This window comes from Lacerta agilis, chromosome 14 (assembly GCF_009819535.1).
Source record: "Lacerta agilis isolate rLacAgi1 chromosome 14, rLacAgi1.pri, whole genome shotgun sequence".
NCBI lineage: Eukaryota > Metazoa > Chordata > Lepidosauria > Squamata > Lacertidae > Lacerta > Lacerta agilis.
In genome coordinates, this window is record NC_046325.1 from 5,696,899 (window position 1) to 5,710,162 (window position 13,264).

Genomic DNA, 13,264 nt, shown 5'->3' on the forward strand with positions numbered 1-13,264 from the left:
CAGGAATATGCCTTCCTTTTAACAATACCGCTCCTGCCACCTGCTGGCCATTTGGCGATACTGCAGCCATATTTATCTCTCAACCAGCCTTCCCAACCTCAGGGTCTTCCAGATGTTTGGGGCTGGAAGGAGCTGCAACCCCAGTAATCTGAAGGGCACCAGATTGGGGAAGGGTGCTCTTCTTTGGGGCCTGTTATCTGCACCCACCCATGCACTCAGCAATGGGCACTGTGATTTTTAATCAAATGCCAAATTTGGGGAGTTTGGGGTTGGTCTCTGGGTCCCTGCTGAATTAGGTATCGTTGAAAGCGAGAGTCCTGAGTCATGGATAGATTCAGAGAAGGGAGAGTTCCTCACTCCCAATAAGTCCTGACAGGGGAGCCGGGCTGCAGACCTCATGGCTGGGCAATTCGCACTACAAGGTTCATCACAAACAGACCTTCCTTCCTGACCCAAAATGGGATTTATGATGCCCTTCTGTTAAAAAGGGTGGCATGGGAGGAGAGGGGCAGGGTGTAGGTTGGACCTAATAGGGCTGCCATGTTTTGAAGAGCACAAAAGAGGACGCTGTGACGACTCTTCTTTAATCCTCCTACAATATGTAGGGGACGTGGGTGGCGCTGTGGGTTAAACCACTGAGCCTAGGGCTTGCCGATCAGAAGGTCGGCGGTTCGAATCCACGCGACGGGGTGAGCTCCCGTTGCTCAGTCCCTGCTCCTGCCAACCTAGCAGTTCAAAAGCACATCAAAGTGCAAGTAGATAAATAGGTACCGCTCCGGCGGGAAGGTAAACGGTGTTTCTGTGTTCTGCTTTGGTTCGCCAGAAGCTGCTTTGTCATGCTGGCCACATGACCCGGAAGCTGTACGCCGGCTCCCTCGGCCAATAAAGCGAGATGAGCGCCGCAACCCCAGAGTCGGACACGACTGGACCTAATGGTCAGGGGTCCCTTTACCTTTACCTTACATTATGTAGGCGATAGAAGCTGTGATATATTGCAGAGGGGGGCAGGAGAAGAGAGGAGAGGAAGTCTTCAACCACCAGTTATGTCTATGTCTCATCCAGAAAGTATAGCCAAAAACATTTTGGCAAATATTTTAAAAAACCCACACAGAAAGAAATTTAACGTGAAAAAAGAGGACCTGTCCTGGAAAAAGAGGACACATGGCAACCTTGGACCTACAGAGCTTTCAAAGCTATTTCCTTTGGTGACATTGTTACAGGAATTTTTATAATGATTGGGGGGGGGTTGCCCCTCCAGCACACAGTGTTCACACACAATGTCTCCTCAAAGCACCACATTAACGCACAACACCACACAATTTCCAACAGTTGTTCTGCTCAGGGAAAAAGATGGCTACTGAAGGGGGGACTTGGGGAACTGGAAAAAGACAGCCATAATCCCTGAAACCTGGGATCATGTACACAGCAGCCTCTTGCATAAGATTAAAAAAAAATTCCTTCCAGTTGCACCTTAGAAGCAACTAAGTTTGTTATTGGTATGAGCTTTCATGTGCATGCACACTTCTTCAGATACACGAAAGCTCATACCAATAACAAACTTAGTTGGTCTCTAAGGTGCTACTGAAAGGAATATTTTTATTTTGTTTCGACTAAGGCAGACCAACACAGCTACCTACCTATATCTTGCATAAGAGATAACCCCTGGCATCCTGGCAAATGGGTGCCAGAAAGGTAGTCATCCTGTGGACAATAGCAAACCATCCAGGAATGGATTAGGTCCTTGGTCAGGACCAAGAGGTGTCATTAACTTGGCCAGTGAAACCAGGAACTTGTAAATATTTCTTTTGTGACGTGGAGGTCAAGGGAAGGATGGGGGCAAACCTGATGCTCAGGTTTCTGTAACCAGACCCTCCCCATTTGTGATGTATGCATGATGTCATTTTAGGGGTGTTGTGGGTATCTTTGTAAAACTGATAGAAGTGGGAGCCATCCTTTGTTCTGGGCTTCTTCCATGTGGCGGGTGGAAGTCCTGTTGCAACTGTCCTTTAAAATATATTCCTGGCTGCTGTCTTTTCGTTTGGCAATCCAAGCGAACCCAAGGATTTTCCTATGAAAGCATTTGTTGGTATGTACATTTCCGAGTTGTCACAAGATCGCCAGTTTAATTAATTAAACAAAATAGTTTTGAATAAATGTTCAATTAATTGTCACGGTTTGGAATTCTACTGTGTTATCATATTGGGGCGTGCAAAGTGCCGTTCTGGATAATTCTTTTTATAGGGTAGGGGGTGCCGGGGACGTGTTTGTGGAACCAAGGGGGCGGCGACCTGGAAAAGTTTGGAAACCACAGATCTGCTGTTTGCACCAATAGAAAGGGCACCTCTGAGCTCTTTCCCCACAGAGCACAATGTTCAGTGGCCCTTATGTTGATGGCATGTCCCTGCCCCCCCCCCCGGTGGGTCAATGGAATTGCAATACCCGTCCCAATCTGGCTGAACCAAAGGCTTTCAGGGGAGAGAGAGAGAGAGTTGGCATTCTCCAGAGGCCACCGAATCATCCCTGGTAAAATAGCCCCACAGGGCTATTGCCTTCACATCTGTGGCTTTTGTGGGTTTCCCGGCTAACAAGCTGGAGGTTCCAAGAGTTGTAGAATTGGAAAAGGTTCAGAAATGGGCCACCAAAAATTATCAAAAGGATGAAGTTTGCAGCACTTGGGACTTATTCCTCTTCTCGAATTTGTATACTGCCCTCCAAACATAAATCTCAGCGCCGTTCACGACATTAAAAATAACTCCCCAAAAACACACACAATGAAAACCAGGACAAAAACAAACCAATAACCCCTCTCTCGCAGCACATTTAAAAGGATAAAAAAAGGTAAAAGTACCCCTGACCGTTAGGTCCAGTCGCGGATGACTCTGGGGTTGTGCGCTCATCTCGCTCTACAGGCCAAGGAGGCTGGCGTTTGTCCGCAGACAGCTTCCGGGTCATGTGGCCAGCATGACTAAGCCGCTTCTGGCGAACCAGAGCAGCGCACGGAAACGCCGTTTACCTTCCCGCCAGAGCGGTACCTATTTACCGTACCTACTTTCACTTTGACATGTTTCGAACTGCTAGGTGGGCAGGAGCTGGGACCGAGCAACGGGAGCTCAACCCATTGTGGGGATTTGAACTGCCGACCTTCCGACAGGCAAGCCCTAGGCTCTGTGGTTTAGACCACAGCGCCACCCGCATCCCTTAAAGGGATATAGGATGATAAATCAGAAAAAGGCCGGGCTGAAGAGGAACGTTTTCGCCTGGTGCTGAAAAGTGTATAATGAAAGTGCCAGCCAAACCTCTCCATCTCACAAACAGGGAGCCGCTGCAGAGAAGGCTCGTTCTTGTGTTGCGCCTTCTCCAAGTGAGACTCATCCAACACACGAGGAGTGGACAGTGCTCTGGGAACCCCTTGAGATTCAGCTGCCATAATAGCAGAGTCAAGATCCCGGTGGGTGAAGGCAATTTTCTCGTCCTCCTTTGGGCCAGACTGTAAGAGGCCCCACGCTACCCAGAAAAGCTCTGCTGGACGGCACAAGGAAGAATCAACGGAGGCAGCAAAATATGCCTTCTTTTCTGCCTTCGCTGCCACTAAGGGGGCCCTCACTAGTATCCGATTGCTTTCGGCCGGCGTTTTCCTCCACATTTTAGTTTGGAGAAACGGCGAGTAAGCGGAGACATGATGGAACTTTATAAAATTATTCACAGACGAAAGAAAGCGTTTCTCCTCTCGTAAACACAAGGACTCGCACTCGGAGGCAGCGACGGTTCTGAATGCCAGTGGCTGGAAACCAGAGGAGGAGAGAGCGTTCTTGTGTTCGAATCCTGCTTGCAGGTTTCCCGCAGGCATCTGGTTGGCCGCTGCGAGAAAAGGATGCTGGACTAGCAGGGCTCTTATGTTGGAAAAAGGAAACTGGGGTGGCCAGGATTTTTCAGGGCAGGCTCCCCACCCCCAAATTAGCTCAATAGTCATTTAATCAGCGGTCGGCGACAGACCTTGCTCAAAAGTAGAGGCCTTTGATTCAGTTTGCATCTCAAGGAAACCAGAGCAACGTGCAAAACGACACACAGGAACCTTTGAAATTTGCACCTGTTCGATTTTTGCAATTTTGCAGTTCTCCGGCCAAGTGAGGCGTACGAAAACGTGTGTGCACAAGGGCAAAAAGTGTGCCTGTCGATGCGCAGCTTCGTGGAAACAACGGATAAAAAGGCAACATATCGGAGAATCGCCTTGCAAAAATGCCAAGTTGCATATAAAAACAGTAGGAGAAATTTGCACAAAAAGGCTGAGGGCGTGAGAATTTTTAAAAAAGTGTGTAAGTTGCAAATGGATGCAAAAATGTGGGGAGCTGAAAAATGCGAAACGGAGAGAACCTGGGAAGGCGGTGGACTCTCCTTCAATGGAGGTTTTTAGAGAGAGGCTGGATAGTCACCGGCCAGGAATGATTCATCTGTGATTCCTGCATTCTAGGGGGTTGGACTAGATGACCCCTGGACCCTTTCCAACGCGACAATTCCGTGAGAAACTGATATTGGCATAGTGACCCACCCCTGCTCAAAAGGAGGTAAAGCTGAAATTATCGATCTGCCCACTGGACATGTGAATGCCTCTGTAGGTGACAAGGGGGCAGGGATATTGAACTCGGACTCGTGGCCCCACGTTCGGTGAACGATTCCTCGTGGTCCCTTTCCAACGCTACAATTCTAGGAAGGGTCTTTTCCCTTCCCGGTGCGTTCCCAAAAGTAGGTAGGATGCCCCGGCAACACCAGCAGCCCCGAACCCGACAGCTTCTCGCTTTTATTTATTTCCATATATAATTTATTATGATTCTCTTTTCTCTTTCCCTTTTGTACAAGCTTAAAATAGAACGGTAAGAATGTAGGGAGGAGGGGAGGGGGAGGCGTGAAATGCTAGGGGCCGGCAGATTATGGAGAGGACTTTTGAAGAGGGGCAACAAATGCGGGCGGAAGGGGGGCAGGGGAGAATGGTGCATATTTGACCCGAGTCTCGACAACACCCCAAATATTATGGGCGAAAGGGAGCAGGAGGTGGAGGGGTGGTTCATTGTGGCTTTTTTCTCTCTCACCCCCCCCCCCCGAATTTCAAAAGGGGTGGGGGCGGTGTCCCTAGTCCCTCTGGGGCACGAGGGTCGGGGGGGTGGCTCCGACCCAGAAGCGAGGGAAGGATACAGGCACAAACGGAGGAGGGGGGGGAAGGAGGAAGAGTGGGTGGGGTCGGGGGTCAGCAGCACTGGAGACCCGGCGGGTCCCGACGGACAGTTTCTCTAGGGCAGGAGGTCAGCCCCTCTTCTGAGGGAGGGGGGAGAGCTGAGGGCAGCGGGGACTCCCCATGCCTCTGCTCCCCTCTCTCACGTTTCTTCGCTCGTTCCACCAGGAGATGAAAGGGCATCGCAGCTTCCGGTGGCGGCGGGAACGTCGAGGGATCTCCTGTCCATCATTCTGTCCCAGATTCGGGAGTTCCTGAAGAAAGACGGAGCTGTAAAGTTGCAAGGGGGAGGGCGGAGAAGGGAGAGGAGTGGGGCGGAGGAAAAAAAAAACCGAGCGTGAATCGTTTCCGTCGCTCCCACGCTATGGGGCAAAGGAGGGCTCTGGAATCTTACCCGCGGTCCGGTCCGGAGTAAGGAGAGGGTGGGAAGCAGTGGGGCGGGATTTCCAGCTGTGCAGGCCGCATTCAGGGGGGGCGGGAGGGGGGTCAGGCAGGGGTGTGTCGCTGGCACCTGGTGGGGGGGGAAGGAAGGTGGTGGAGGAGGGCGGGGTGGGGTTGGGAGAAAGGGAGAGACGAGAGGAAGTTAGCCACGGGGACCAAGCGTTCTGCGCGTGAGCAGAGGTGGTTTTCGGGTAGCGCGGCCGGTTCGGGTGTGCTGTGGGGGCGCCACAGCCATTCTGCGGAATGGAGTGCGAGAGGCGCGCGCGCGGGGGGGGGTGTTTTACCGTTCCACAGGGCGCCACTGATATGGGAGAGCCCAAAGTCCGCCACTGGCATGAGGGATATCACAACACTTTAAAAATAATTTAAAGTGTTCTCAAGGCAGGATTCATGCAAGCTAGGGAGGAATAGTAATAATACTACTACTAATAATAATAATGCTGTATAGGGAAGTTTTTAATATTTGATGTTTTACGGTGTTTTGATATTTTGCTGGAAGCCGCCCAGAGCGGCTGGGGAAGCCCAACCAGATGGGCGGGGTACAAATAATAAAATTATTATTATTATTATTATTATTATTATTATTATTATTATTAATATTATTAATATCCCACCGTTCCTCCAAGGAGCTCAAGGCAGCAGCCTGTATTGTTCTCCTCCTTCTCATTTTATTGCCACAACAACCCTGCGAGGTTAGGTTGAGAGTAGGGATTTGAACCCTGGTCTCTCCCAGGCCTTAGTCCAGCACTCTAACCACTGCACCACGCTGCCCTGCTCCCCAATGACTCGCCCATGGACATACCGGGTGCCCTCCCACTGCACTCACCCACCCCTGCCGATTTGACTCCTGCCACACTCCCCCCCCCCCCCGCTGCTCACAGGAGCAGCTTCTCCCATTGGAAGCAGGGGGTCTCTGAAGACTGGAGGGGGCCTGGGAACCCCAAGGGTGTGGGGCAGCAGCACTGCTGTCGCGCTCGGGCCCTGTTGGTTGCCTTCCCGTTGGGGGTGCCAATTTGGCCCCCATGAGAAGTGGGTGCTGGGCTAGTTTGGACCCCGCTTTGGCCTGCATCTGATCCCTTATCCCGGTCCTCAAATGGGTATGTTGTGGGCAGAGTACAGAGGGAAACGAAAAGGCCTCTCCGCAGCTACCCTGGCACAGAAATGGAGCCTCCAGCTTCAAAAGCAGCGTATCTGGCAAGGGCCGCTTTGGAGGAAAGCAAGCCGGCGCGAGTGTTCTTGCTTTCCTTCTCTCAGTGGAAGGGCCTCAATCTCCGATGGCCTCTGCCGGATGCTTGGGGGGCGGGGGGGGAAAGAGTCATGCTCTAAATGTCCTTTAAGTGCCTGGTGCGTTTGCAGCCCGGCGGAAGCCACAGGCAGGCAGCGGGGGAATGTGCAGCCCCTCCCTTTAGCTCCCTCCCCCCCGTCCCCTGCCAGGGAGCAGGAACTGTGCGTGTAGAAAGAAGGGCTTCACCTCCAGTGCCTGGGTTTCGGCCCCGATCTGACTCCAGCTTGTCACACGACTGCGCCCGGCGCGTCCTCTTTGGTTTGAGGGGGGCCGCCTTCCTTCCCACCTCAGGGTCCCCTGGAAGGGGGGAAAAAACGGGAGGGTCAGCAATCCCCGCATCTCCTGCCCCCCACCTCTGCCGCTCTTTCCAGAACCGCAAGGTGGGAATTGGGCCACCTCACGGCATTTAAAGGCCGCCTCCTCTCCGGGAAAGACCCTTGGAGGAGAATTTGGAGGTGTACTCATGGCAAACGTTACCATTAATTGATTGGTATTTGCAGCCTGCCTTTTCTGCCAAAGAGATCAATGTGGGGGGGGGGCAAGGTTCTCCGTCTCCCCTTACTAATCCCAGTAACAACCTGCGAGGGGTTTCAGGCCGAGAGAGGCAGGGACCGTCCCAAAGTCGCCCAGCGAGCTTCAAGGCTGAGAGAACCATAGAATGGCAGAGTTGGAAGAGACCCTGAGGGTCATGTAGTCCAACCCCCTGCAATGCAGGAATCTTTTGACCCAACGTGGGGCTCGAACCCACGTCCCTGAGGTTAAGAGTCTCACGCTCCACTGACTTGAGCAAGCAGAAGGGCATTTGAACCCTGCTCTCTCCAAGGTCCTAACCCTACACTCTAACCCGGCCGTTCTCAAAACGTTTTTCCCTGGGCCGTGCCTTTCAGAATAAAACTCTGCTTGCGCCACATTGAGCTTTGTATCTGATAAGCAATACATTGGAAAGCAAAAAAAGACCGCAGCTGGCATTGTCCTCCGTTACCACTCGGTGCTCTCCTGCTCTCATTTGGAAAAGGTATCTATCCGTATACTGCAAACAATAAAAATAAAGTATTTTTATTTTATTTTTTATTTTATTTTATTTATGTTGCTGCTGCTGTGAGTGTCTGGGAAGACCACTCCACTCATCAACACAGCTTAAGAGGCGCCGAGAAGGGCAGCCTCGGCTCTTGCTCTGTAAATTACTATTCTTTGTATAATGTATTTTACATTGTAATGTAGCCAAAGCAAATTCCAAGTATATTGAAAAATGTACTTGGCCAATAAATTATTATTCTATTCTATTCTATTCTATTCTATTTTGATACTATAATAGCATGCTAAAATGTTTCACGTGGTTGCCCTTGAATCTTTCTGCCACGCTCGCCGTCCTCTCCTGCGCCACACCCTTTGAGAACCACTGCTCTAGCCACTGCGCCACGCTGCCGCTCCAAAAGCTTTCGGTTAAAGGGCTGCAGCTCAGCGGCTGCTTTTCAGGCAGAAGGTCCCAGGTCCAGGTAAGGCTGGGAGAGACGCCCTGCCTGAAAAACCCTGGAGAGATGTCGCTCTGTCCCGTTCCCAAGAGCCCACTTTATGGCTGGGAGGAAAACGGCCACGGACCAAGCAGAATCCGTGGCCTCCAGGAGGAGTTCCTTCCGCCAGAATAAGGCCCAGGGCTCCTGCTGACTCAGTTTCACATCACCTTCGTTCTCCTGCTCCTCGGCTCTGCGTCGGGGCTGGGCTATTGGGGGGGACGTACGTGTTTCCTCCGGGGCTCCCCCTCCTCCTGGGCCACTTGCTTCCTCGTTGCTGCGGCTCCTCTCGGGCTGGCTGGGGGGCTTCCGGCCCCGGGGGAGGGCGACGGGCTTGGGAGGCCGAGGGGCGGGCGGGGGATCCCTGAATTGCTGCCAAAAAAAGAAAAAGGAGAATCGTAGAGTCAAACAGCTCTTATTGTCAGAAATGTATTTCGCAGAAGGGTTCTGTGGAACGCAAAAGCCTGTAGGGGCTTCTGCCAATCTAAGCAGGATCAACGTAAGGAACTATTATTATTATTATTATTATTATTATTATTATTATTATTAGTGCTTTTTTCTAAACAATTGTTTAGGGGCACTCTCATTGTGACTCAAGAGAATCACCATTTTGTAGTTCAAATTGGGAAAAAATAAATACAGTAAATGGACAAAGGTTCACAAAATGTTTAGGGGTATGCGTACCCCTGCGTACCCCCCCCCCCCAGAAGCACTGATTATTATTATTATTATTATTATTATTATTATTATTATTATTATTATTATTAGTGCTTTTTTCTAAACAATTGTTTAGGGGCACTCTCATTGTGACTCAAGAGAATTACCATTTTGTAGTTCAAATTGGGAAAAATAAATACAGTAAATGGACAAAGGTTCGCAAAATGTTTAGGGGTATGCGTACCCCTGCGTACCCCCCGGAAGCACTGATTATTATTATTATTATTATTATTATTATTATTATTATTATTATTATTATTAGTCTGCCCTCTACCTGTAGATCTCAGGGTGGTTCACAACATAAAAATTACAATATTTAAAAAAAAATACAGAATACGTAAGAAAAACAAAGACAACCCAAGAATCCTGCCTTCCACAACACATTTAAAAGGGCACCGGATGTTAGTCAGCAAAGGCCTGTTTAAATTTGTGAGACGTTCCTGGCAGCCTCCTAGGCGGGGCTGGTGAAATCTGTGCCCCTGAAGCTGTTTTTGGACCCCCAGCAGCCCACATGGCCGATGGTCAGGGGATGATGGGAGTTGTAGTCCAACATCTGGCAGGCCGGAACCAGCTTCAATTGGTTGAGTTTGCCGGCATATGTCCCTCTAAGAACATTTTCCGGTGCTTCTAGGGGACCAAGTTTGCTGAGTGTCGATCTTGACTGATCTGCTGGGAAGTTACAGTAGATGGGCTGTTTAAAGTGCATTTGTCGTAATTTCTTCATGGGGAGGTGAGAAGGCCTCGCTTTGGCATGCCACACTTTCCCCCTGCGTTTCCCCTGTTACTTTCCTCACAGCAAAAAGAAGAAGAAGCCCGATTTCTTGAGTTCGTTGTGCAACAGCTCCCAGTCAACCCTCATGATGCAACCTGACTCAGCCGATAAGTGACTGAATCCGTCCCGAAAATAGCAATGGTGCTTGTGGAAGGAAGGTATTGATTTTACTGCATTCAGGGCGCTTAAAGAAAATGTTATGAAAATGGTGTATAGAAGGTATTTAACACCAGCGAAACTTGCTAAAATGTACAAGACAAGAACCGAGGAGTGTTGGAAATGTAAAGAAAGGGAAGGTATCTCCTACCGCATGTGGTGGACTTGCAAAGAGATAAAGGCTTTCGGGGAAATGGTATATAACGAGTTAAAGAAAATATTTAAAAATACTTAACCGGAAGCCTTTTTATTGGGTATAGTGGGTGAAGAGATACCAAAGGAAGATAAAAGACTGTTTATGTACACAACAACTGCGGCAAGAATTCTTTTAGCCCCAAAATGGAAACAAGAAGTACCAACAAAAGAGGAGTAGAAAATGAAAATGATGGACTTTGCAGGAGTGGCGAAGCTGACAGGAAAAATTCGAAACCAGCATGATCAAGTATTCCAAAAGGACTGGGGTAAATCTATACGGTATCTAAAAGATTATTGTAAGCAATTAACATCACTAGCAGGGTTATCTGAAGACTTGTAAGGAGACGTTTTCTACCTTTCTGTATTTATTTAAATTTTGAGTTATTACGCAATGAGTGTAATCAGAACTGGGAAACGTGCAAGAAGGCAATGACATAAAGGTTAATTTTGAAAGCCATGAGGTGGGAGGGAAGGAAGTCGATAGGCTCTAAAGAGTCAGGGAGGTAAAGTGGATGAAAGAAAATAGCGATGGTGCTGAAATGCCGTCCGCACCAGGCAACAGGGTCCAGTTTCGGCTGTGACCCCCCTTGCAGGGAGGTGTGCTTAAATGTAGACCGCAATGTGGCTTGAGATGAGAGCAACAAAACTGCCTGCTAGCAATTTGAGACTGGTAGGGGGGAAGGTGGGACGCAGGTGGTGCTGTGGGTTAAACCACAGAGCCTAGGGCTTGTTGATCAGAAGGTCGGCGGTTCGAATCCCCGCGACGGGGTGAGCTCCCATTGCTCGGTCCCAGCTCCTGCCAACCTAGCAGTTCAAAAGCACATCAAAGTGCAAGTAGATAAATAGGTACCGTTCCGGCGGGAAGGTTTCCGTGTGCTGCTCTGGTTTGCCAGAAGCGGCTTAGTCATGCTGGCTACGTGACCCAGAAAAACTGTCTGCGGACAAACGTTGGCTACCTCGGCCAGTAAAGCGAGATGAGCGCCGCAACCCCAGAGTCTAACTGTCAGGGGTCCCTTTACCTTTAGCTGGGGGTGGAAGGCAGGGTAGCCAACAGTAACCTTTACTGTTGGCTACCCTACCTTCCACCCCCAGCTAAAGGTAAAGGGACCCCTGACCATTAGGTCCAGTCGTGTCCGACTCTGGGGTTGCGGTGCTCATCTTGCGTTACTGGCCGAGGGAGCCGGCATACAGCTTCCGGGTCACATGGCCAGCATGACTAAGCCGCTTCTGGCGAACCAGAGCAGCGCACGGAAACGCCGTTTACCTTCCTGCCGGAGCGGTCCCTATTTATCTACTTGCACTTGTGACGTGCTTTCGAACTGCTAGGTGGGCAGGAGCTGGGACCGAGCAACGGGAGCCCACCCCGTCACGGGGATTCGAACCGCCAACCTTCTGATCAGCAAGCCCTAGGGCCTAGGGTCTGTGGTTTAACCCACAGCGCCACCCGCGTCCCTCAAGCCAACAGTAGATGGCACCAAACTAGCGGCAGAGCCAACTTGTTCTCGCTTGGCCCGTCCTCCTCCTCCCGAGTTCTATGAGGGCAAAACACCCAGCTGAATATTTTTTTTTTGGGGGGGGGGAGAAAATCAGTACTACAGGCCTTGTCCCAAGGCGACCCCGGCTCCTCTCTCCCCTCCTGCCCAGTTCGCCTGCAGTTTTCACCCTCCCAGGGGTTGCTGGGCTGCTTGCCTTGGCTGGTGCCGTTGGTCGGTCCTTTTCGGAGGTCGGTGTTGCCACGGCAATGGCCCTTTCGTCCGTTTCTTCTGTGGGGGTGTCTCTGAGGGGTTCCTGTCCCCTGCTCTCCCTCGGCGAGCTTTCTTCAGCTGTTGGTGACCAGGAGTAGGGAAATGAGATGCATGTGGCAAATCCTTTTTTAAAAAAAATAATATTTCCTTCTACCTACCACAAGCGTAAAGGGATGTCTGGGGGGGGGGGAAACTTGGTGGCAGGAGCCACCCTGCCTCATTGATTCCTGCATTACAGAGGGCTGGGCTAGATGACCCTCGGAGGTCCCTTCCAACTCTACAACTTATGATTCTAAGAATTCTGATTCAGTGCTGCCAGTTCTGCTCCTGGGCCTGATCTGGGAAATGGAGGGGCTGCTTTTCATCAAGGGGCAAGATAGCTGCTCACATTGCCTAACTAACACTGGCTGAAACTTAAGGACTTGTGCTTTAGCTTGCTTTTTCCTCCTCCCTCCCCACCCACCTTTCCTCGCATGCTGTGTCTCTTTAAGAGACTGTGTGCCTGAGGGAAGAGGCTGCCTTAAGAGCCGCTCCGAGCGTCTTTTTAGCTAAAGAACGGGGAAGTACCGGTAATGCTGTAAATATAGATATAAACACAGCACAGGAGACCCGGGCCACGGTGGCTCTGGACGAGGGAGAGGCTTGTTTTAAGGGTCAGGGTGAGGGCAGCTCCCTAAAACAAGAACCAATCATCACACCGAAGAGCATCAAATCTGAGCAGTCGGCAGTGATCTTACCCAGGAAACTCAAAAAACCTCACATGCCCACCTATGTCCCAGCTGGCTTCTGCCCGGCGAATGGTGGCGAAGCTTGGCTTGGTACTCTGAAGCGGGGGGTGAGGCCTCCTCCCGGCTTGCCCTGTGGGGTTCGAAAAACAGAAAAGTCCATCTTTCTATCTCAGGCAGAGCTGCAGTCCTGCACATGCACTTAAAACGTGGGTCCAAAATTGCAGTTGTAGGTACCCTAAGCTCCAAATACAGGTGAAACTCGAAAAATTAGAATATCGTGGAGAGGTTCATTTCTTTCAGTAATTCAACTTAAAAGGTGAAACTAACATATGAGATAGACTCGTGACATGCAGAGCGAGATATGTCAAGCCTTTATTTGTTATAATTGTGATGATTATGGCGTACAGCTGGTGAGAACCCCAAATTAACAATTTCAACTTTGGGGTTTTCATCAGCTGTACGCCATAATCATCATAATTATAACAAGCAA

At 50.3% G+C, this 13,264-nt stretch overlaps 1 protein-coding gene and 1 long non-coding RNA gene across 2 annotated transcripts in view; both read right to left on the reverse strand.

Annotated features, from left to right (window-relative positions):
- Positions 1-4,976: 4,976 nt before the first annotated feature.
- LOC117058826 lies at positions 4,977-8,829 on the reverse strand. The gene is made up of 4 exons (XR_004427881.1): positions 8,689-8,829; positions 7,137-7,247; positions 5,619-5,735; positions 4,977-5,478 (listed from the first exon to the last, which is right to left on the reverse strand). It is a non-coding gene; the product is annotated as an uncharacterized LOC117058826 (long non-coding RNA).
- An 800-nt stretch (positions 8,830-9,629) lies between these two features.
- Positions 9,630-13,264, reverse strand: part of CARMIL3 (capping protein regulator and myosin 1 linker 3) — a 61,969-nt gene continuing 58,334 nt past the window's right edge. Inside the window, exons 36-38 of the mRNA XM_033170296.1 lie at positions 12,815-12,904; positions 11,991-12,124; positions 9,630-9,731 (exon numbers count right to left, since the gene is read on the reverse strand). Of these exons, the coding sequence (XP_033026187.1) occupies positions 9,630-9,731; positions 11,991-12,124; positions 12,815-12,904 (326 nt within the window). The remainder of the gene's footprint in view (positions 9,732-11,990; positions 12,125-12,814; positions 12,905-13,264) is intronic.